Genomic DNA, 24,928 nt, shown 5'->3' on the forward strand with positions numbered 1-24,928 from the left:
ATGGAGCTGATAAAAAGAGCTCATGGTTCATTAACCAAGAAGCATGGGGCCAGAAACTTCTTGGAATTCCATTTTTCACCTCTCAGATTTGGTGTCCTTAAGCGTTTGTTTCACGTATTACACAACACCCCCACGGAAGGGTCTGCAGCAGTACCCCCAAGCAAATGCGCAAAGCGGACTAAGGAGTTTCCCCTGAGGCTCTTTAAGTCTTCATCCTCCCCAGCTCCTCCTCCTCGAAGTCTACGTCCTCCCCGGCTTCTCCCCTTCGAAGTCTGCATCCTCCCCCTCGAAGTCTGCGTCCTCCCAGGCTCCTCCCCCTCGAGGTCCGTGTCCTCCCCAGCTCCTCCTCCTGCATCCCCCACACACACGACCTTAACGCCTAACTGCTCCTCTCCTCCGGAGGAAATTCAGTTTGCTGGAACCGTGGTTGCTGATGGGCAGGAAGAATCCTCCCTCTTTCAAGACCCATCTGTGACCACAGTGTACACACAGGATCCATCCCCCCCGACCCCCCAAGGAGGGCTCACTGCAATGGAGCCCTGAGCATACACACACTGATGACGCTGACGCCCACGTGTGTTCAATGACATTCCGGAGACTTGATCAATTAGGATTGAGGCCCCTATCCCTGGTCCTAGTTAAAAACTCCCACCCTTCTTCCCTAAGACTCCTCTCAGGGGCTCTCATGCCTGGAATTCTAGAACAAAGGCCTATGCTGTGCCCCCCCACCCTTCAAGATCGCATGGCAAACAAGCCCCGGCGATTAAGATAGCAGCTCCAGAGAGACTGAGAGACACCTCCCTGGGGACACCTGCTTAACACTCCAGGGAGGCGGAGCAGAGACCTCCCTCCCCACCCCAGAGAGCCCTGGGTCACCTCGAACACAGGCCGCTCCGTCTCCCTGAGCAGCAGGGGAGGCAAATGTCCCAGCAGCTACTCATAAGCTTCAAGCTCCGTACTTTGCAGGTTTCTCTTCCTCCCGTGGGATGCAGGCACCCGGCTCTCACGGAGTTACTCCTGAGGAATCAGGTGTGTGGAACTCATGCAAGATGCTCTGTGAGTAATGCAAGGTCTGTTCCCTGCTCTACAGGTCTTGCCTTTCTCTGCGTCTGTGTGTGTGTGTGTGTGTGAACTACAGTAAGCCAACTGATCAGCTGTGTGTGTGTGTGAACTACGGTAAGCCACCTGGTCAGCTCTGTGTGTGTGTGTGAACTACAGTAAGCCAACTGATCAGCTGTGTGTGTGTGTGAACTACGGTAAGCTAACTGATCAGCTGTGTGTGTGTGTGTGTGAACCATGGTAAGCTAACTGATCAGCTCTGTGTGTGTGTGTGTGTGTGTGTCTGTGTGTGTGTGTGTGTCTGTGTGTGTGTGAACCATGGTAAGCTAACTGATCAGCTCCTGAGCCCTCACATTCTGTCTCCATGCACTTTTTGTTCAGCCTGCCTTGTCACCCAGCAGTTAAGAGGGCTGGCCCTGATTGTAAAGCAAGTATTCTCCAATTAAAAATCAATTTTAAAAATTAAAATAATAAAATAGATAAGCAACAAGGATGTATTGTACCAAGAATTACAACCATTATCTTGTAACAAGTTTTAATGGAGTATGAACTGTAAAAATACGGAATCACTATGCTGGGTACCTGAAACTAGTATTGTAAATCAACTGTACCTCAATAAAAACAGAATTCAAGTAAAAAAATTTTTTTAAACAGAAAAAAAAAAATGTGCAGGCCCTGGGCAGAGGGCCTAGTTTCATACCCACTGACTCACTCCATGATCCCTGGGCAAGTTACCTAACCTTTCAAGGCCTTGGTTTCCTCCTCTATAAAGTGAAGATAACAGCGCCTGCCTCACCGGCTTATCATGAAGATGAGACGATCCATGTAAACTGCCTGGAGACATGCCTGCACACAGTAAGAGCTCACTAAACATGAACTACTCTGATCATCACATTTGTAAGAGACCATAGAACACACATGGGCGCCATCATCGTTAAGTGTGTATATACTCAACGGTTCTATTACGATGAACACTCCTTGAGGGGTGGTGATGGAATCCTACATACCTTTATGTCTTCAATAACGCCCAGCACAGTACCAGTCTCTCAACAAGAAAGTTGAAAGTGAAAGCCACTCAGTCATGTCCGACTCTTTGCAATCCCACGGACTGTACAGTCCATGGAATTCTCCAAGCCAGAATACTGGAGTGAGTAGCCTTTCCCTTCTGCAGGGGATCCTCCCAACATAGGGATCGAATCCAGGTCTCCCGCATGGCAGGTGGATTCTTTACCAGCTGAGTCACAATTTCTTAATAACTAGCGAATAACAGAGGTCTTGTTTCCTGAGCAACGCGTCACTGGGGGCTCACATTTGAATTTAAGAACCTGGAATCTTTCCGCGTCATCTCACTTACGTCATCGAGCAGAGTCCGGGTCTGGAGGGTGACGTCTATGAAGAAGGAACCCAGGGCTTTCCCCTGCATCTTGCCCAGGATGATGGTCAGGGTCTCCATGCTTTCATGGATGACTTCAGAACTCACCGGGTCATACAGACCGTGTACCAGCAGGTCTATGACAATCTTCTTATACTTTCTCACCTGTTAGCAAGGTTTGGAGAGTGTGAGCAGCACAGCAATCGCTCCACATGGGTTGGAAAGCAACTCCACTTCTAATCATCCAATAACCTGGGGCTTGGTCGTGGCTTTCTTCAGCATGGGATGCAATAACTCTCGGCAAAATAACAAATGCTTTCGCTAATCTGACCCAAGAACCCAGCTCGGTCTTGGAAGAACAGAAAGAGCAGTCTGGAGCCTGGCCTGTGGGTGGGTGAGGCTGGGGAGGGCACGTTAGGGAGGGTGGTGAGCTGGGTGACCTAGGGACCTGTGGCCTATTGGGGACTTTGACAGGGGATGAGATGAAATGGTCACTGAAGTGGACAGATGCTAAAGGAAGAAGAAGTCTTTTACTAAACAAACATAAATTCTTAGAAAAATTAAATTCACCAGAGGGTGATATCCAGCCATGTGTTAACCTTGCCTGCGATTTTGTATCCCAAGGCTGATGATACTGAGGAATGATGACCCTGAGCTGACCCCAATGGAGTCACATTAGCCTCTGTGCAGTCTCCTGCCCTTGACGGTGGACAGAACCAGTAACTTTGAGAGCTTCTGACCTCTCAAACATCACGTTGGTGATGGATGTTGTTCCCATGGTTCCCTTAGATCCCATGGCAGACAGGAAGGGGAGACACTCTCCTGCTGACCGTGAAGAACTAAAGCTGCCATGCTATGTGAGGGTGGCCTCTGGGAGCCGGGAATGGCCAGTCAACAAGGAAAGAGCGACGTTAGTTCTACAACCAGAAAGAACTGAATTCTTCCAACAGCTCCCAAAGCTTGGAAGATGACCCTGAACTTCAGAAAGGAATGCAATCTGGCCCACACCTTGATGGCAGCCTTGTGGCCCCTGGGCAGAGGACCCAGCTGAACTCTACCTGGACTCCTGACCCAAGGAAATGGCGAGATATGAACGCCAGACCATGGAGATCCATTACACAGCAGTGGACCCCCAATCCTGGGGACTCCAGGCCACAAGGGCTGGCCGAGCACCCCCTGCCCTTCCTACCTTGTCTGGGATCTCACAGGCCATGGTTCCCAGGCTTCTCATCACCATATGACGCTTTTTAACACTGGGATCCCGGGCTGTCTCTGCCAAGATGAAAAACACATTCTTCAGAGGTTCCTGTTTCTGGAGCCTCAGATTCCAAGAGACCTAGGTGGTGGGTCAAAAATACATTGATTTGGGAGTGTTCAGAGTGACACCCTACCCATCACCAACGCTAATCCCGTCCTGTAAGAAAAACCTGTTTTGCTGCTCGATTTTACTCCTTCTTTCTCTGCCTAAAGACACCTGGCTTTTTCTGGGAATATACTGTTTAATCTATGTATTGGAGAAAAGAATAGAGGAAGAGAAAAGGGTGTGGAGAAAAATGATGCAGAGCTTATGTTGAGGTAGGTTTGGGGGGATTTCAGAGAGGGGTGTCTGGGCAGCTGTGGATGTGACAGAGCTGAGAACAAAGGGCTTTAGGAGTGTTCATGGATCTGAGAAGCCCAATCTCTTTAACAGGACAGGGAAGCTGCATTCCCCAAGCCCCAAAGAAGGGTGTCCTTCACCTTCTTCCTCCCACAGCTCTTCCTTGTTTTTCTGCTCCACCTTGTAGCTAAACCTTGGAAACGTGTCTATACTCGCTTTCTCCAGCTCCTCTTCTCCATTCTTTCTTGAGCCTTCTCCCACCAGGCTGATGGCATCCATACCCTGCCCCGACTCTCCGTCCCCAGTATGACTAAATCCCAGGGTCGATTCTCAGTGCTCATCTCACTCAACCTCTCAAGAGCCTTTGACACAATTAGCAAAGCACATCAACAAGCATTTCAGGGTACCTGAAAGATTTCCTACCCCAGAATGCAAGCATCGGAGCAATGAAGATTAGGAAAAGAAATACATAAATAATGCATATCGGAAAGCACTGTGTGGCTGATGCAGAAATCTGGACTTCAAGGTCTAAGCTCTAACTGTAGGGCAAGAGATGGGATATTAGAGCTTTGAGCCCTGATACCAAGAAGGGCTTGGTGTCCTGGGCATCACAGGACGTGGCAACGTGTTGGAGTCAGAACCAAAACAATGCAAGATTCAGGCAAGATCCAGACGAGATCCTAATTATCCTTAGTAGAGGGTGTGGGATGGGTCTGGAGACGAGACCCATAGCCCTGTTTGGTGTTTGTGTGATTACCAAGGCTCATTAGTATTTCTGAATATTCATTGCAGTTCATTCTATATTATTATCATTAAGTTCACAGCAAGCTAAATTCTTCCCAACTCATCTTCTTGTTATCCTATAAACATTTCACTCGTGTTAAGAGCTGCCGTCAAACTTTTTTTCAGAAGAGGCACCTCAGTAGAAGGAATGGAAGGAACCCACAAGCACACGTATCACAATGTGGCTGCTGAGACAGGCCATTTGTTCATAATAATTTGTCTCAGACCTTGGAAAAGAAAGACATCACTGATGTGCTTTTCTTCTTGGGCTGGGTGGTGGGGCTGGAAAGGGGCTGGCCCAGCATTCTTCTCAGTGTTTGGTCCATGGAACTAAAAAAAGAACAAATTGTCGTATGAGCCACAGACACTCAAAGCCCTGTGCCAGGGTAGGGCTGTAAAGCAGCAGCATCCTTGAGGTTTGTCCTGGGGAACCTGTCACCAAGGAGATGGACCAGTCACATCAGAAAATAAAGAGCAACACCTGCCTTACAAATCATCAGGGAAATACAGATCAAAACCACGGGGAGACACCACCTCTGTGAGTGCACCCTCGGTCAAAGCCTGCAGAGGGTTAGGGTTTATTCCTTGAAGAACCAGGTGGTGAGCCATGCTCTTTGTTCTTCTTTGTTTACAGTTTACAATTTTACCACATGCATATATTATTTAAAATATATTGAGTTGGCCAAAAACCCAAACGAACTTTTTGGCCAACCCAGTACATTATAGATAAATACAGCTTGTAAAGTGATTCTGATCTGCAGCCTGGTGTGAGGGCCACTGGTTTAAACCAGTGCTTCTCAGACGTGAGTTATCAGAGGAACTTGTTAAAATGCAGATTTGGACTCAGTGGGTTTGGGGCGGAGTTTCGTGCCTTTCTTATAAGGTCCCAGGTTACATCAAAGCTGCCAATCCTGAGTATCATGCTTTGAGGGCAAGGATGCAAAGTTGGAAGCTACAGGAGATAAGACAAGACTGTGCGCTGGAAGTGCTGGTAGAGACGTCCCACTGCATGCAAGAGAACTTTAAGGGAAAGGCTGAAGCATACTGCACACACTGAGATTCCAGTGGGATTCCATGTAGTAAGTTACACGGGAGAGGTAATAATAACAATTAAAACAGGAAAGTGTTAGAAGATAAGGCAACAGGAAGTAGTTAAAGGCCAGCCGTGAAGGACTGCCTGGAGTTTAGTTTTAATTGTAATATTAAATTAAATTTGATTAGTTTAATTATGTAATTATGAACCATTGATTTTTTTTAGATGAAATCCATGTAACATACAATTAACTATTTTAATAACATTGTGCAACCACCACCTTTATCTGGTCCTAACCTAAAATGCTTTCATCAAAGAAAATCCCGTACCCATTAAGAAATGACCATTCTGCCCTCCCCCACCAGTCCCTGGCAACCATTCACTGGATTACTGTCTCTATGAATTTACCCGTTCTGGATATTTACTATAAATGGAATCAAACAATACTAGGGCCTTTTGAGTCTGGCTTCTGTCTCTCGGCATGATGTCTTTGAGGTTTATCCAGGTCGCACATACTCGTACTTTATTCCTGTTCATACCTAGGTAATATTTCGTGGTATGGATAGGCCACATTTGCTTAGTCATTCATCTTTTGATGGACAGTGGGTCGTCTTCACCTTCTGGGTACTTTGAATAGCGCTTCTATGAACAATGGTGTACAAGTGTTTGAATGTTTGCTTTCAATTCTTTGGGTATATACCTAGGAGTGGAATTGCTGAGTCATATAGTGATTCTACATGGGCTTCCCTCAAAGCTCAGTCAGTAAAGAATCTACCAGCAATGCGGGAGACCCGGGTTTGATTCCTGGGTCGGGGAGATCCCCCAGAGAAGGAAATGGCAACCCACTCCAGTATTCTTGCCTGGAGAATCCCATGGACAGTAGAGTCTGGCGGGCTATAGTCCATGGGGGTCACAAGAGTTGGACACGACTTAGCAACTAAACCATCACTATAGTGATTCTATGTTTAACTTTTTGAGGAACTGCCAAACTGTTTTCCACAGTGGCTATAATGTGCAAGAGTTTCAATCTTCCCACATCACCAAAAGCTTACTTTCCAGTTTTTTTTAGTTATTATTACATTCATCCTAGTGGGTGTGAAGTGGTTTGCCCTTCTGGGTTTGATTAGCACTTTTTAAATGACTACTGGTATCTTTTAGTATGTGTATTTGTGGTTTGTATACCTTTGTCAGAGCCATGTCTATTAAAATCCTTTGTCTGTTTTTTAATTGAATTGGTCTATCTTTTTGTTTTTTAGTTGTAGAGTTCTTTACATATTCTGGATGTGTGTGTGTGTGCTTAGTGGCTTAATCATGTCTGACTCTTTGCGACCCCATGGACTCTAACCTGCCAGGTGCCTCTGTCCATGGGGATTCTCCAGGCAAGCATGCTGGAGTGGGTTGCCATATCCTCCTCCAGGGTATCTTTGCAACCCAGGGATCAAACCCAGGTCCCCCACATTGCAGGTGGATTCTTTACCATCTGAGCCACCAGGGGAGCCCCATACTCTGGATCAGTTCAGTTCAGTTCAGTTCAGTCGCTCAGTCGTGTCCAACTCTCCGCGACCCCATGAATCACAGCATGCCAGGCCTCCCTGTCCATCACCAACTCCCGGAGTACACTCAAACTCATGTCCACAGAGTCGGTGATGCCATCCAGCCATCTCATTCTCCGTCGTCCCCTTCTCCTCCCGCCCCCAACCTTTCCCAGCATCAGAGTCTTTTCCAGTGAGTCAACTTGTCACATGAGGTGGCCAAAGTATTGGAGTTTCAGCTTCAGCATCAGTCCCTCCAATGAACACCCAGGATTGATCTCCTCTAGAATGGAATGGTTGGATCTCCTTGCAGTCCAAGGGACTCTCAAGAGTCTTCTCCAGCACCACAGTTCAAAAGCATCGATTCTTCGGCGATCAGCTTTCTTCACAGTCCAACTCTCACATCCATACATGACCACGGGAAAAACCATTGCCTTGACTAGACGGACCTTGGTTGGCAAAGTAATGTCTCTGCTTTTTAATATACTATCAAGGTTGGTCATAACTTTCCTTCCAAGGAGTAAGCGTCTTTTAATTTCATGGCTGCAATCAGCATCTGCAGTGATCAAGGGCTTCCCAGATGGCACTAGTGGTAAAGAACCTGCCTGCCAAAGTAGGAGACCTAAGAAATGTGGGTTCAATCCTTGGGTTGGGAAGATCCTCTAGTGGAGGGCATGGCAACCCCCTCCAGTATTCTTGCCTGGAGAATCCCACGGACAGAGAAGCCTGGTGGGCCACAGTCCATGGGGTCATAGAGTCACACACGACTGAAGCGGCTTAGCACAGCACAGACCCTTCTTAGACATTTGATTCACAAGTACTTTTTCCCACTCAGTACATTGTCTTTTTATTTACTTGACAATGTTTTTTATGCACAAGTTTTTAGTTTCAACAAAGTCTATCCATCTTTGCTGTTGTCATTGTTGCTCAGGCTTTCAGTGTCATATCTAAGAATTCACTATCAAATCCAGTCATAAATATTTACCCCTCCGTTTTCTAAGATTTTTATCATTTTAACTCTTAGGCTGTTCATCCATTTTGAGTCGATTTTTGTGTATAGTGTGCTGTAGGGGTTTAGCTTCGCCAAAACCATTAACCTTTGTTTTGGTTTTTAAAAAAATGTTTAGTAGGAGAAATGACAGGTATGTAGCTACAGTGGTTCTCAACCCTACTCATGTTGGAATCACCTAAGGAACTTTGAAACATTGAACACCCTGTCTACACCCCAGACCAAGTCTACCATCATCTCTGGAGGTGGACCTGGGAATCAGTATTTTTTAAAAAGTCACCAAGTAATTCCAATGTGCAGTTACTGAACAGACTAGTGACCAATCATCTTGTTTTGCCCTGGTGATATTGTGATTAATAAGAAGAAACATATATTTAGTCTTGGCCCCATTCCTGGCACAGAGGTCCTAAAACCCTTGGAATTCCCTAAGTGATTAGAACCATAAAAGCATCTTCTCTTATGCTAATGAGGTGGCCCTAAATCATCTGAAGGTGGGGGCTGGTTGTCAGGGGAACCAATCCAGTGATCAGAGGGCTGGAACTTTCAGTTTCACCTCTTCTTTTCCTGGGAGGAGAGAAGGGCTAGAGATTGAGTTCCGTAACCAGTGGTGAATGATTTGATCAACCGAGCCTAGGTAAAGAGGCCTCCACAAAACCCCGAAAGGATGGCGAGCTTCCAGATCGGTGACCACAAGGAGCTTCAGGGAGGGTTGTGTACTTGGAGAGGCAGGGAAGCCCCTTGCCCTTTCTCCACATCTTGCCCTGTGCATCTCTTCCATCTGGCTGTTTCTTGGTTATATCCTATTATAATAAACCCGTGATTCAGGAAGTAAAATGTTCCACTGAGTTTTATGAGCTGCTCTAGCAAATAAATCGAACCCAAGGAGTGGGCTGTGGGAACCTTCAGTCTACAGCTGGCTGGTCACATGTACTGGTGACAACCTGGACTTGGGATTGGCCTCTAAAGTATGGGGACTGAGCCCTTAACCTGTGGGATCTGATGCTATCTCCAAATAGATAGTGTCTGAGTTGAACTGAACTGAACTAAATAGAAGTGAATTGTGGGGCACCCAGTCAGTACCCACCAAGGAACTGGAGAATAGATAGGTGGTGTGCAAAAACCCACATTGGGGCTTGGCCCTGATGGGTTTCCTGGGACATGGGACTTTCAGAGCTAAAAGCCAAAAAGTCCTGGTCAAGCCAGGACAAGTTGCTAATTTTGCTGGAGTTTTGAATTTATTTAATGCAGGTGACTGTTAGAACCCAGTCCTGTTAAACAGCCGTGCTTCGGAACATTTGACTCCATGACCTGGAGGTACACGTGGATTCGGCTTCTCCATCATCTTTGCCCCCCTACCCCAACCGAAGCTGGTTTCAGTAATGCTCTCTTAGTCTGAAGACACTCAGAGACCCATGGAAACACCTCTTCACCCTGTAACCCCTGTCTCTGTTGCTTCTTCATCCCTGGACAGCACACCTCCCCTCACCACTGCAACGAGGGACCCCCAAACCTCCCAGAACACTGCACTCCCACTAACTAGCAAGATTTTTTTTTTTTTCCACTGCAACATGGCATGCGGGATCTTAGTTCCCGGACCAGGGATCAAACCCACACCCCTTGCATTGGAGGAGTGGAGTCTTAACCACTGGACCGGCAGGGAAGTCCCCTAGCAAGATGGTTTTTGTTGCTTGAATAAAGGCGTTCCCATACACTTCGCACTGAGCCAGCGGTTCTCACACCCAAGTGCACACCCGGATCACCTGGAGGATTTGTGAAAACACAGATTCCTAGAGCCCATCCCCAGGGTTTCCGATGCTGGCTCAGACGGTAAAGTGTCTGACCGCAATGCGGGAGACCCGGGTTCGATCCCCGGGTCCGATCCCCAGGTCAGGAAGATCCCTTGGAGAAGGAAATGGCAACCCACTCCAGTACCCTTGCCTAGAAAATTCCATGTATGGAGGAGCCTGGTGAAGTCTATGGGGTTGCAAAGAGTCGGACACGACTGAGCGACTTCAATTTCACTTTCACACCTGAAGCAGGACCCATCAGTCTGCATTTGTAACCAGCATCTCAAGTGATGCTGGGATGGTCCCAGTCCAGGCACCACCACACTTTGAGATCCAGGGCCTTTTAAAAAAAGAAACCACAGTATTACTATGTCATCCCCTTCCAGAAAGAAGGGATTTAAAAATTTACACTGAGGCAAAAAAAAAAAAAATGCTTGGTTGTTCCTTTCTGGGGAATTTCTGGACACAACCTTTTGTATCAAAGGAACCTGCCACTCCTCAGGCTGAATGCTCTGGATTGGAGCTGACAGGTGCTGAGCCGTGGGTATGCAGAGCTTAGAAGAAGAAAGTTCCCTCGATGGTCACTCCCCAAGGAGGGCACAGGCCTCAGTAATAAACAGCTGGTGTCCCTGTTCTGCGGCATAAGAAAATCATGCCTGAAGCTTCTCCCCATCATGCCTGAAGGAAGGAAAGCCAACCTGCTTCCCTGGTCTTCACTCTGGCCTCTCTTGCAGGATTAGCACAGCACAGCTGAGGGCTTTAACCACCCAGGCTGCTTCCCCAGGCCTCAGAAGGGAAAGGCCTCACCTCTTTTTAAAATTTTTATTTATTTATTTATTTTTGGCTACCCTGGGTCTTTGTTGTTGCAGGCAGGTTTTCTCCAGTTGCAGCGAGCAGAGCCTACTCTCCAGTTGAGGCTCAAGGGCCCTAGGGTGCGTGGGCTTCAGTAGTTTTGATTCCTGGGCTTTAGAGCATGATGCACAAACGCAATAGTTGTGGCACACATGCTTAGTTGCCCCCACGGTATGTGGGATCCTCCCAGACTAGGGATCGAACCCGTTTCCCCTGCACTGGCAGGCAGACTCTTAGCCACTGGACCACCAGGAAAGTCCCAGCCTTGTCATTTCTTAAGAGCCACATCTAATAGAATTTAAGGCCATGAAAGGCTCTCAAGCAGAGCAAAGTACGTGAGGTTGAGCACCCAGCTTGGGGGAGTCAGTTGTGTTTAGAAAAACACAGGGCCCCACAGTAGCTCACCAACTCCCACCTCCCCAGCACAAGAGAAAAACCGTGATCTCGTTTAATCTCGAGGCATCAGGGCGCATCTCCATCCTTGGGGCGGGGAAAGTAAAGCATTTCTCACCATGCTGGCCAGGCCTCCTGTGCCGGAATGCCCCAGAGTGCTTGTTAGAAGTGCCAGGCCTGCTCCAGAATTACGGGATCCGAGTCCCAGGGAGTGGAGGGCCTGAGCGTGTTTACAAGATGCCTGGTGACAGTCCACACAGCTGGCGTAGGAGAACCTCCAGAATATTCAGGAGGAAATTAACCAACTTCAGAAGTGGCAAACTCCACTCACCTAAGGCTGCACATTGAATTTCTCTTTCAAAATAAAATTAAAATCAGGCCGAGCTGTACAGGCTATGATGTGGACATACCTCTTCAATACTATTCTTAAATTAAAGGTTTGCTTTAAAAAATACAACGAACGTAAAAGTTACTCTGAGGCTGCTGGGCCCTTCACCTGAGTTTTGTCTCCCGAGCTTGTGGCCTCTCAAAGGCTTGCCTCCACCCACCTGCCTTGCTGCCTGCCTTCCTCCTCCTCTCCGAAAATTAAGTCCTTTCAACCCAAACCAATCAAACAAAAGGATCATCTCCACCTGCTGCAAGATAGGATCTCCAAGAGGAATGCTATGAACAAACTGTGAAGAAACAGTGTGTGGATTTGAAGACTCAGGTGTTCATAACCCCACCCATAAGCCCCCAAACAGCTGTTCTTCGCTACGAGAGTTGGGCTCTTCTGCTGGGAGACTTGGACGCCTCGTCTAGCGTGACTGAGTCCGCTCACTCCAGAGGACACCTGGACACCTTGAGCCTAAGGTCAGGATATGCATGGAGTTTTGTTCACCCCTGTGCATGTTCTTCAACAAATTCTTCTCCCTCTGGAAAGTCCTTCCCTCTGTGCTGATGACCTGCCCCTGATGGGGAAAGTTTCAGCATCACAGCAACACTGCAGCTTGTTTTCATGGCTCCATTGTGTTCTTACCTGGTTTTCCTGAACAGACATGGATTTGGGGTGACTTAGATGAGTTTTGCCCTTTAGGCTGACTCCCAAATGCCCCTGCAAATTTAATTCCTTCTGACTCAAAATGTTAGGTTTATAATCAATAAGCTTTTAACTCATTAAAACTAAAAGCTATATGATGAAGACCAAAATTCTTATCTGTTAAATGAGGGAAAGGGAAAGAAACTGTTAGGTTTGCAACGATCCTTCCAACACTGAAGTTATTAATGATAACAATAATATTAGTAGCTACCACTCCTGGACACTTGTGTATGCTAGGCACTATATTTAGCACTTTGTATACACTGCAGGCGAGGCTGTTTAGCTGACCTCTACTGAACCAACCTGCCAGGTTACCCATATTCTGCAGGCCCTCTGCGAATGGTACCCACCAGTGCTTGCGGCTCACAGGACTTACTTAACTTCTGCTGCGTTAGTCCCCATATGCTTACCAAGAATCAGTTTATAACAGCTGTACTTGTTACTGTAACTGTGAATTTTAACTATTATAGAAACTGATGAAATATGAGAAAGGGAGTTGTTTGTGTGAAAGCAAAATTAAACATGTTGGGAGGTTTCAACAATGGGGAAGTGGCTTAAAAAAAGTGCTGTCCAATTAAGATTTGTGTGAGTGGACAGAAGTTTGAAAACAGTGTTAATAATCTGGAATGATTTACTGGAATTGAGATGTTTGTACAGAAAGTGATTTTACCTGAGTCTTCCCAGATGTCTTTAAGTTCTCACTACATTGAAAGAAACCCAGCCTATACCTCACAGATGCAGTGTTACGCATGTGGCTTATGCAAAAAAGCTCAAAAAACACCCCCTGGAGGATTCTACATTCAAAGAAAAGGCCATGGCCCCACATTAAAAACTGGGAAATTCTACCTTTTAAGGTAAAATATTTGATGTCATGTTTTATATCAATAATTCAGTCCTTCAACCATAAGCTCTCTAAAATCCATTCCCAATCTCAAATAAGAAGTCTTTGTTTTATTTCACTTAACCTTTACAATAATCTTGACAGATAGGTTTACTTATGCCCACTTTAGAGGAGAAACTGAGGTTTAGAGTAATATAAACAACCTATGCCTATGTGTGCAGGCTTAGTCACCTCAGTCGTGTGGGACTCTGCGACCCTCTGGATTGTAGCCCGCCAGGCTCCTCTGTTTATGGGAATCTCCAGGAAAGGATACTGGAGTGGGTTGCTATTTCACCCTCCAGCGGATCTTCCCCACCCAGGGATCGAACCCACGTTTCCTGCACCTCCTGCATGGTAGGTGGATTCTTGACCACTGAGCCACTGGGGAAGACCATAAACGACTCAAGGTAAAATAGCTACTAGCAGAGAGGAGTTTAAGATGCCAAAATTACACTTCCCGTGACTCTGTTCTAAGCCTGTATCCAGTTCCTAGACGATGTCCTGAGTGCTGGCCAGGTAAGGACACACCACAGACACACCTGAGTTTGGAGCATCAATATCCTTTCAGCCCCACCCCCATCTCACGCTCTTAATACAATTATCTTAATATAATAATCTATAATCTATTGGTCATAGATAGATTGGCATAGTTTGTGAAAAGAAAAGAAAAAAGTCTTCATCAAATCGCCTACTACAGTTTTACAAAGCGAATATCCCCTCTCTGATACGGTGACCCAAGTGACATTCCAGAAAGGTCTGGGGCTGCAAGCAGACCGTGGCCTCTTCCAGCCGCAGCGCAGGTGGCCCCAGCCCGCAGCCGGCCCTTACCTGCGGTCACGTGGCGATGCGGCAGGTGCGGCCGCAGCCGGGTCACCGCGCAGGGCTGCCGTTCCCGGAGTAGCCGCCAGATGGGATGACTCGGCTCAATTTTCCCAGCCCTGAATTCCTAACAGAGAAGAGAGGAAACGAGAAGCAGGGTCTGCTCAGGATAACGGGTCAGCGCAGAGTGCTGGAAAGTGAGACTCGTAAGAGGAAAAACCAAACAAATCAAAGTTTAGATGGGATTGAAGTGGGCGAGGGGACCGACCTCTGATAACCACGACGCTGTGCTAGGTGGGCGCAAGCGCCCTCGTACCCTTTCCTTCCCCAGGCCGGGATGAGGTGTTTTCCCACCTCTCTGTGCTGGGTTCGCCCCTTATTCGCCCCTCAGTCCGAGTCCCACCCCAGTTTCTAAAGAAGGGACTGCGATTCCGAGGCTCCTTCGCCTGCGCGGAATGAGAGGGCCCTGCCCAGCCACGATCCCGGAGGCGGTCACTAGATGGCGGCATCGCCCAGTGGACCGGTTCCAGGGGCCCGCTCACCGCCGCCGCCGCGGCGCTTCCCTCCCTAATCCAGTTGCAGCAGTTTTGAATCTCAGGACGGGACACTGTGTTCCCGGCCAAGCGGCTTCATTGTGACTGATTGCTGCCCCACCAGCCAGAGCTTTGACCGTTGATGCCCCTTCCTGCCCAGCAAACAGGTCCTAAAAGGACCGATTTGAACTTTCAATAATGTAAATGATTTATCGGGAGAACCAAGCCAAACAAAAAAGCCTGTGTATAAAAAGTACTTGCGCAATTAAAGAGCCTCCTTTCCATCATTCTTTCTTCCCGGGACTCTCCACCCAAGAGCATAAATCTATTTGTTGATAATTATTTACTGTCTGGGTGTGTGTTGGGTAACTTGGGCAATGTGTGAGAGAAAGGAAAAAGTTCTAGTTTTTTAAAGTTCTAGGAGCTTATGGTTATGCTAATAGGTAATGTTTATTGAATATTTCTGAGTGCCAAACATTGGGGTAGATAGTGCATAGACGATCTTGTTTGATTCTTAGGTTAGTACTCTTAATTATGATCCTCAGTTTCCTAAAGGGGAAATTGAGGCTCAGAGATGACCTTCCTCAAGGTCACATGGTTAATTAGTGGCAGGGTTATAATTCAACCACAGGTGGGCTCATGTCAGAGCTTAGACCATTAGCCACGATAACTGGGCAGTGGGCAAGTCTGGGAGGTCTAACTGGGAGACAGGTGAACAAATATAAACTGAAGTATATCAGCGTGGAAGGTTGGAAGACAAAGCAGAGGGAGAGAAAACGGCTGCCTTGAGAAAATAATAATGAGGCTAAAACAAAACCCTCTTTGGGCATACACGGGCCGCCAGGTGACCTCTGCAAATGCAGTTTCAACAAAGAAGCTAGACTACAGAGCTGGGGGACTATGTGGAGAGAGGGAGTGAAGGCATCTCACTGCAAAAGGAAGGCAACAAAGACCAGAGGAGACAGCAAGGCCAAGAAAGGCACTCCGGCGTTGCCATGTGAATTTAAAATAGAATACAGCTTGGAAGTGTTTCCAAACAGTTGCAAAGGAGACCTAAGAGGTAGTAGTGCAAGCAGTGAATGGTAAGATAGGAGCTGCTGAAGGGAGGGGTCGAGGGGACAGGGGAGAGGAGACACTCCACCCCCCCCCCGCCCCATCCCCACTCCTCATTTCTTTATCTGCAACTGGGAGACAACCACAGAGATGGAGGTACATCAACGTGAAAATGAGAAGAATGAGCAAGTTCAATTCATCCAAATCAGCCTCTCTTCTCAGGAAGACCAGAGTTGGATTATCTGCCAAGAGTGGGAATAAGATTGGGGAGGTCATATCCTCACAGTGAACTAATCTATGCAGTGCTTAGGATGACCAAAAAGCAGATAAAATTAAACCAGGCCACAGAAGCAGCTGAAGAAATAAATTCTATGCTGCAAATGTCAGGATTCTCTGCCAAGTCTCAAGGGTGACTCAGGACTGAAATATACCTGCCCCCCCCCCACCCCATGGACGGAAATACAACAGATAGACTATTAATAACCCCTCAGGTCTAAAGTTTCTTTGTATCCAGGTGCTGAGACATTTGGCAGAGAATTAACGTTTTCCTCATTTGCCAAATGTGAAAACAAAAGGGCAGACAAGTTTTCCTGTTTGGCTTCAAGTCACAGAGAAAATCTGGGCACAACCAGAATTGGTATTCAGGAGCCTTGCTGATCCAAATTTTGCTCTGTTAAACACTTCCCACAAAGAGCCTGGACACAGCTAATGACCCCAGAGAGTCCCAGACACAGCACAAACCTGGGAAGCATCCAGACCAGGACACACTGCCGAAGGAACAAAGGGTCACCTAACATGGCCTTGGGACACAGCACAGCTCTTCTGGGAATTAGAAGCCTCTTTGATAATTCGATTGCAACAGATTGATGTACTTATGACACACTATCCTTCACATACTGTAATTATTTCATTTTATTGTTTAACAACTCTATTTTCACTCAATTAATATTTCCTTATTGTCGGAAGTTCAGGGGCTGATGCCTCTGGAAAACTCAAAGAGGGTAATTATTGAGTCTGCTGTTACTGATGAAAAAGACAACAGGCAGAACTAAATTGGTCAGCAATTCACTGTCGACTTAGACTTGGCACGTGGGGACAGAGGCCTGGCAGTAATCAACACGGTTTCCTCTTTAGGGTCAGGATGTTCAGAATACCCTCCTTTTGTACTTGTGTGTGGTCTCAGGAGGAAACTTGCCTAAACGGGATGGATTTGAGTTTCTTCCCTCTCATCTTCTTTCAGGAAATACCTCCAGGGCAGGCCAAACTCTCCCTTGATCTTCACTTCTAAAAAGAAATCTAATCAGCTGCCTGCTCAGCCACAAATTAGGAAAGGCAATTCCTCCTTCATTCTTTCCGTGTTCTTCAGTTGCTTTTGGAGCTCCTAGTTTCAACAAGGCAGAGCGCTCCCAAGTGGCACTGTGCCCTCTGGAGACCGCAGAGGGCAAAGGGAAGACATGGTCTTCCGTGTCTGTAGACGTTGGTGAGGGCCCAGGAGAGGAGGTGACAAAGAGCAGTCCTTCAGGCTGCTGCTACTGCTAAGTCACTTCAGTCGTGTCCGACTCTGTGCGACCCCATAGACGGCAGCCCACCAGGCTCCCTGTCCCTGGGATTCTCCAGGCAAGAGTACTGGAGTGGGGTGCCATTGCCTTCTCTGGTCGCTCAGGCTAGCCTTCATAAAAGAATGCACCCCAGCACCTGGGCTTACCGGGAGCAGTTTAGCAGGGAGAGGTAGAGAAGAAGGGCAAAGGTGCTCCAGGGTCCGGGGTCCCAGCTGGAGGACCCTGAATGCGTCAGGGAACCTTGTGCTCCCCAGACTCTTCCACAAGACCTCCCCACCCCCACCCCACACCAGTGGAAGCCCAGAGCTGCCACCACAAGCAGGAATCCCTTGGGAAACTCTTCTCAACCATCACCCTCCACCATCTACCTCCCATTGGCTTCCCTTGTGGCTCAGCTGGTAAAGAATCTGCCCACAATGTGGGAGACCTGGTTTTGACCCCTGGGTTGGGAAGATCCCCTGGAGAAGGGAAAGGCTACCCACTCCGGTATACTGGCCTGGAGAATTCTATGGACTGTAGAGTCCACGGGGTCACAAAGTGTTGGATACAACAGAGCGATTTTCACTTTTCACTTTCTCCTACATATCTGGTTTATTTTAATATAAAAGCAACAGTCTTTTTGTTTCAAACCTTTGAATACAATAGATAGCACAAGGAGAAGCACAGGGTTTATTCCTCTTCAAATACCCTCAGGCACAGGGAGGCAGGAGCCTACCTACGAAGTCTCTCCAGTTCTACCAGCTATGAGCAAGAAGCTGCTCTCAGCCGTTTCCTTGTCCACCCCACCATCTGGCTGCCCTGCGGTCTGTTTTCCTGACTATATCACTTGACAATCATTGTCAGTACTGAAAGCAAGAATATGTTCCAACTTTTCTGTTAAGTAGCCTGAGATGATCTTGGAAAACAGTTTGCTACTCAACCCAGAAAATCCACAAAGTTATGCAAATTGAGAGGTTCAAATCTTCATGTTCACTGCCCAGACCATTGAAGTGTGCATATCTGAAAAGCCAGCAAGTCTCTGAAAGATGTCAGTTTGCAGAAGCAATGTGTGCCCCTCCGTCGTCCCAATGGCCAAACGCCCAGGCCAAGAGGGCTGGCATATGGCTGGTGGACCCTAAAGAGTGCTGTGTGTTTGCCGCAAATGCTTTAATGTGCAAAGAGTCATCCTGAACTAATCTGATGTCACTTCTCTCTGGGTATTGAGCTCATCCAGGTGAGCAAAGCCCCAGGGTGTGCCTCTGGGTTTACAGAACTCATGGTTGGATTAACCCCCATCAACTCCTGCCGCTGTGAGCCTTACTGAAAAAGGGCAGATGGCTGCACAGAAGAACATGATGCCCTAGAAGAAACTGAAGAAGCAAAATGTTATGGTGCAGGAATCAGTTCAGTTCAGTCGCTCAGTCATGTCCGACTCTCTGCGACCCCATGAATCACAGCATGCCAGGCCTCCCTGTCCATCACCAACTCCCGGAGTTCACCCAAACTCACGTCCATCAAGTCGGTGATGCCATCCAGCCATCTCGTTCTCTGTCATCCCCTTCTCCTCCTGCCCCCAATCCCTCCCAGCATCAGAGTCTTTTCCAGTGAATAAATTCAGCATAAAGTAAGTGCAAATAAAAGTAAAAAGAGAAGAAGTTCAAGGTTTTTTTTGTTTTTTGTTTGTTTGTTTGTTGTTTATGACCCCATGGACAGACTCCTGCATCTGTGCATGGGATTTCCCAGGCAAGAATACTGGAGCAGGTTGCCATTTCCTTCTTTAGGGGATCTTCCAGACCAGTGATTGAACATGAGTCTTCTGCATTAGCAGGCTGACTCTTCTTTTTTCAAGAGTTCAAGTTTAAACATCTTTCCTGTCTGAGACATTAATTACCCACACCATCACCAGTACCCCCACACTATCACCAAAACCCCTACTACTTGCAAAAATAATCATAAAAATATGTAAACATTTCCCAGCCCAACTGGTTCAATCTATAGCGATCAATGAACTGTGTTGAGCAACGGTGTTGAATAGAATCGGTTGAATCCAGAAAATATTCCGTGCTGTCTTACCTGAGCTGGGTGATGAGGCCTCCTCCTCAGAACTCATCCTGGTGAAAGACGAAGTGATGACTCCCAGGAACATCGCAGTCCTTTAAACAAACTCGGGGCTGGCTGTCAGTTGCGTTTTTGTCCTTGAAGATGAAACATAGGGCAGATTGGCTTTTTATCACGAGTGGGAAATGCATAATAAGGCCATTTTAGGCTATCTGTCCCTGATAGTTGCTAGAGATTCATTACAGACCATGCTATTTTGCAAACTTTGAAAAGTTTTGTGTTCGTTTCCTGTTTCTGCAAGGGCCCAGGGAGAGAGCCCCAGGAGCCTCACTGCGGCAGAGAATTGAAACAATAAATAGCTCGAGAGTCAGATCAAGCCCACCAACATGATCACAGGTCACATTCTCCCTGCTTTTCACATCCTCAGGAGTTCTTATGCTCTTTGCCGTGTTGTCTCCCGCAGTCCTAGGAAGGGGATTGTTCTCAGGCCTCTTCGACAGCAAGGAGGCTGAGGGGCTGGCGGAGTGAATAGGGGTCTTGCCCAAAGACTCCAAGCTGGTTGATGGGACCAGGCTTCCTCTCCTGCTTTGAGCAGCCACAGTCGTTGGAGGGTTCGGCCACTCTCCTCTACAGGCCGGTCCTGCTCTCTGAGGTCTTCCCTTCTCTCACCCTTGACCTTTCCCTCCTTGGTTTCTCCTCCCCACCCCCACCTCCCGTGTCCCTGTCTTCAGTTTGCCATGGGCATCGCTTCACAGGCAATGCCTCCTCCTTCCTCTCAGCGACTTGGTTTGAGGATTGTGTTTACTTTCCCTTCAATGCTGCATTTACAGTAGAATCCGGTAGAATTCCCGACTGACAAGTGTGTAGGCATTTGATGACAATGAGAAAGACCTCAGTCACAGTTTGGCCATCAGAACAATACATCCACATTCAGAAGTGCTCTATAATGCGGGCTGGATTAGAAACCCAGGCTGTGGGACTTTCCTGGCAGCCCAGGGGTTAAGACTCTGCCTGCTGCTGCAAGTTCGATACTGGTGATACTGTTCGGGGGAACGAAGATCCCATATGTCACGGGATGGGGTCAAAGATTGAAAAAAAAAAAAAAAGCAGAAAGAAAGAGATCCAGGCTATGACTGTTGACTGTTGACGGTTGACTCTTCCTTGAGAGACTGGAGAAAATTACAGTACTAGACCATTCTTTGTAAGAGCCCACAACAGATGTATTTCAACAATTCCATCTTTGATCCCACAACACTGACCTCCCACCATAGCTCTCACTTCACACCTCTGAAAACAGAGACTAAACTCATGTATCTGTTAGGCCACAAATACATTTAATCATAGAACAAGAGCATCACTTATCTCACTTTATTAATTCAGTTCTTGTTGGGTGTAAATTCAGTGCTTCCTGAGTTGCCTGTCATTTCAAACCGAGGGACCTGGTAGAAAGCCGGTAATTGTATGTCATTTCACTTTATAGTACAAAGTGGGCGTAGAAGAATCAGATGAGCTGTCTTTCTCCCTTTGATCTCTGGAGAAAAGAGAATTCTAATTGTTCCTCTCTATTTGTTCCTGAATTTAAAACTTCGTTAGAATGGAAAAAAAAAAAAAACTGAATTCATTATTACAAATTTTGTGCTAAGAGTTCACTCTTCCCAAATGAATATTTATTTAGGCTTCGGATACATAATTCCAAAAAGAAAAAGAGCGAGAAGGAAAAGAATGATTGTTCTTGGATGAGCAGAAGTGACATTGAATATCATTAAGTAACACAGCAACCCCAACTCTAACAATACAGTGACATTTCTTTTTATTTTTTAAAGAAAGAACTATTTGTATTTTTTTTTAAAGTCTCTCTGGGATGTAGGAGGAGAGCACACCGAATGTGATAACTTTTACAGAACATTTTTCTACTTCGGAGTTTTGTATTATGAATCACGCATCTGTTCCAGTGTTAAGGGTATCAGACCTTGATTTTGATTATAAGTTACACACATTCTACACATTGGAAAGTAAGTTTTAAATACTGAACTCCAGGGCAAGGTCTTCCCTCGACCCGTTAATGTAACAAATACTCTTTCTACTTTGCTGAATTTCTCTTTGGAGACATTATTTAGAGCCCAGCATTTATTTGCCGACCACATTTGCCCTGCATGCCCCCCAACTGTGTCATTAAACAAATATTTATTCATTCAATAAACATTTATTGAGCGTCTCCTCTGTGCCAGGCTCTCTGCTCAACACGAGGGTATAGGGAAGATGAAGATAAATATGCAAATAAAAAGACATGATCCCCACCCCCTAAGAGGTCAGGCTGGCAGGCTACGGGCTCTTCCATCCAACGTCCATGAGGATGATTTTTCCTGTGCATTTTGGGCCAGGGCTGAAGTAAGGCCAACTTACACGGGAGGACAAAGTTCTAGGAGCCGCTCGCTCCCGGGGTGAGTGAAGGCAGACGGCATCCCCTGGCCACCTGGCCGCCTGAGCGCCCCACGTGGCCTTTCCCTCCCTGCTGCCCTTCTCTCAGTTGGCTGACACCTCACGCTTATCTCAGCCACTCCCCCCAAGTGTTTGCTTCTCATGCCCAGGTGGCCCTCCCGGTAACCATCCTTCGTTTAACCTCTTCTTCCAGGCCTTGTTCAATCCCCACCTTGAACGTCCTTCCCAGGCCTAAAAGCCTGGTCAATTTCTCCCCATGCACTTGCATTCCTGCAATGGCCTTTGTCACCAGCCAACTTTTTAAAAAATAATTTCAATTTTTTTGGAGGCACTGCCTTGGGAGAGACCCCTGGTCTTCTCCTTACTTGTTGCTGTTCGGTTGACTAGTCCTGTCCGACTCTCTGTGCCCCCACGGACTGCAACACACCAGGCTTGCCTGTCCTTCACCACGTCCTGGAGTTTGCTCACATCCGTGTCCATTGGGTCGATGATGCCATCCAACCACCTCATCTTCTGCCACCTCCTTCTCTTTTTCCCTTCAACCTTTCCCGGCTTCAGTCTTGTTGTAAGGAATAAGTCTTTCCTTTTCCCTGACAAAAAAAAAATTTTTATTTTTCATTGAAGTATAGGGTTTTGTTTGTTTGGGGTTCTTTTTTCTTTTGGCCATGACACAGCTTGCGAGATCTGAGTTCTATACTATATATATGGGCTTTCCAGGTGGCCCTAGTGGTAAAGAACCCAAACTGCCAATGCAGGAGACAGAAGACAGGAGACAGGTTCAATCCCTGGGTTGGGAAGATCCTCTGGAGGAGGGCATGGCAACCCACTCCATTATTCTCTTTTTTTCCACTCCAGTATTCTTGCCTGGAGAATCCTATGGACTGTCGCCTGCCAGTCTCCTCTGCCATAAAGAGTCAGACACAACTGAAGCAACTTAGCACATATGCATACCACATATATAGTATATAGTAAATATATATAGTATATGTATAGTATATTTAGAGAGAGAATCTGAAAAAGAATATACCATATATTATGAAATGTATTATGCCAATATATACACCATATATTATGAAATATACCATATATTATGGTATATTCTTTTTCAGATTTTTTTTCATTATAGATTATTACAAGATTACCACCAGCCTGTTTGTATACAGATTATTACCTAGGAACCTGTCTCCCCAGCCTGGGGTCAGGCGCCCGTGGACAGCAAGGCTTGTATTCCAGTCTTTGCAGACCTCACTGCAAACCTTCGGGACCCAGTACAGGGCTTTCCACAGGCGTGTGTCTTAGTCCACTCAGGCTGCTATGGCAGATACCACCGACCGGGTGGCTTAACAACAGACATCTGTACCTCTCACCGTTCCCACAGTTCACAGGAGGCCGTGAAGCCCAAGGTGCCCGCAGCGGCAGTGTCTGGTGAGGGCTGGCCTCCTGGTTGGCAGACGGTTGGCTGTCTTCTTGCTGTGTTTTCACACAGAAGCAAGTTCTCTCTTAGCTCTCCTTCATAAGGGCACCAACCCCTTTCCTGAGGGCTCTGCTCACTTGACCCGGTCACCTCGCAAAGGCCACACCTCCAAATACCATCACACTGGGAACTAAGTTTCGACATAAGGATTTAGGGAGGAGCCCAAATAGTCAGTCCCGTAGACCAGAGTTTTAGCAAATGATTCCTTTATTTATCTGATTCTTTACAATCTTCAGCATGCTTTTAGGGTTTCTTTTTGCTTTAACAAAAGCAAACATTGATCTAAGGCATTCCCAGCACTTGAATTTAATTCTACAGAAACAAAATCGGAATTGTAAGAAGTTAGCATGCAACCCACTCCAGTGTTCTTGCCTGGAGAATCCCAGGGACGGGGGAGCCTGGTGGGCTTCCATCTATGGGGTCACACAGAGTCGGACACAACTGAAGTGACTTAGCAGCAGCAGCAGCAGCAGCTTGCTAGAAAAGAAAAAATGTGTTTTTTTTTCCCTAGCAGCTAATTAAATGCAACAACAGATTAAGTAAACGAACATTTTGTTCAGCACTAATTTCCTCTGTGTGGCAGGGAGGGAGTAAATTGGTTAGGACAAAATAGGCTTTCTATTTATGGTGTAAGAGATGGCCACTGGGTGAAGGTCTAGGGGCTACTATTGAATGGCTTTCAATAAAGAATCACCCTGGTGACCCTCTTCAAATTGGGTAACAATCACAAGATCTTCTCTTTCCTTGTGATGATAATGTGATGTGGAATAGAATTGGATGCAGCCAATTTTATAAGCAGCATTTTCCATGTAGGAAACACCACACACACAGCACAGATGGTCTCTAAGCACATGAGTTAGAGTGCTTCTCAAGATGGTGCCCTTCAGGTGCTATATTTACAGAGGATAACGAACATAGACCTACTATATAGCAGAGGGAACTCTGTCGAATGTTATGTGGCAGCCTGAATGGGGGGAGTTTGGGGAAAAGTGGATACATGCATATGTACGGCTGACTCCCTTTGCTGTCCGCCTGAAACTGTCACATTATTAATCAGCTGTATTCCAATATAAAATAAAAAGTTAAAAAAAAAGATGGTGTCCTGGAGGAGTTAGTGGGCTGGAGCCCTTAGCATAGTTTTTACTAATGGCATTCGCTCTATTGAGTGGCATTTGATCTATCACAATTATTTCGGTATTGACCCCACCTGAGCTTTTGTGAAATACATCCTGAATCTGCCCAATCACTGGCCTCGAGAGTAGTCCTTCCCTCTTCCTGCTGTTGCCATACACTAAGGGCCTGCCAGAGGAGACATTTGTCTTCATGTGGTGACTATATAATGCAGTTTAATTTTGCTAATATAGCTCAGGCCAGCAAATTCAGAATACCGAGTGGAAACGCCTATCTTTCTTGGAAGATCTTAGCTAAAGCTCGCTGTGATCTGTTTTTCCTCCTTCCTCCCTCCACATCCAGTCATCAATCCTCTTCCATCTTAAAGACGCAAAACTCAAAAGAAGCACCACTTGCTAAATGTAGAACAGAACAGAGTGTCTCTAATCCACAATGACTTTACAACTGCCATCAATTCAGGTTTTGTCAACCAGGAGCGGTTCCTAATGTGGAAGCCCCAGGGCACATT

At 46.7% G+C, this 24,928-nt stretch overlaps 1 protein-coding gene across 1 annotated transcript in view; it reads right to left on the reverse strand.

Annotated features, from left to right (window-relative positions):
- Positions 1 to 24,928, reverse strand: part of MRO (maestro) — a 56,279-nt gene that overhangs the window by 5,122 nt on the left and 26,229 nt on the right. Inside the window, exons 2-8 of the mRNA XM_088833386.1 lie at positions 22,181 to 22,405; positions 20,744 to 20,815; positions 19,392 to 19,513; positions 14,204 to 14,321; positions 5,039 to 5,141; positions 3,621 to 3,767; positions 2,414 to 2,596 (exon numbers count right to left, since the gene is read on the reverse strand). Of these exons, the coding sequence (XP_088689512.1) occupies positions 2,414 to 2,596; positions 3,621 to 3,767; positions 5,039 to 5,137 (429 nt within the window). The 5' untranslated portion in view covers positions 5,138 to 5,141; positions 14,204 to 14,321; positions 19,392 to 19,513; positions 20,744 to 20,815; positions 22,181 to 22,405. The remainder of the gene's footprint in view (positions 1 to 2,413; positions 2,597 to 3,620; positions 3,768 to 5,038; positions 5,142 to 14,203; positions 14,322 to 19,391; positions 19,514 to 20,743; positions 20,816 to 22,180; positions 22,406 to 24,928) is intronic.

Source organism: Moschus berezovskii, chromosome 28 (assembly GCF_049115385.1).
Source record: "Moschus berezovskii isolate FMDL1 chromosome 28, NW_MosBer_1.0, whole genome shotgun sequence".
Lineage (NCBI taxonomy): Eukaryota > Metazoa > Chordata > Mammalia > Artiodactyla > Moschidae > Moschus > Moschus berezovskii.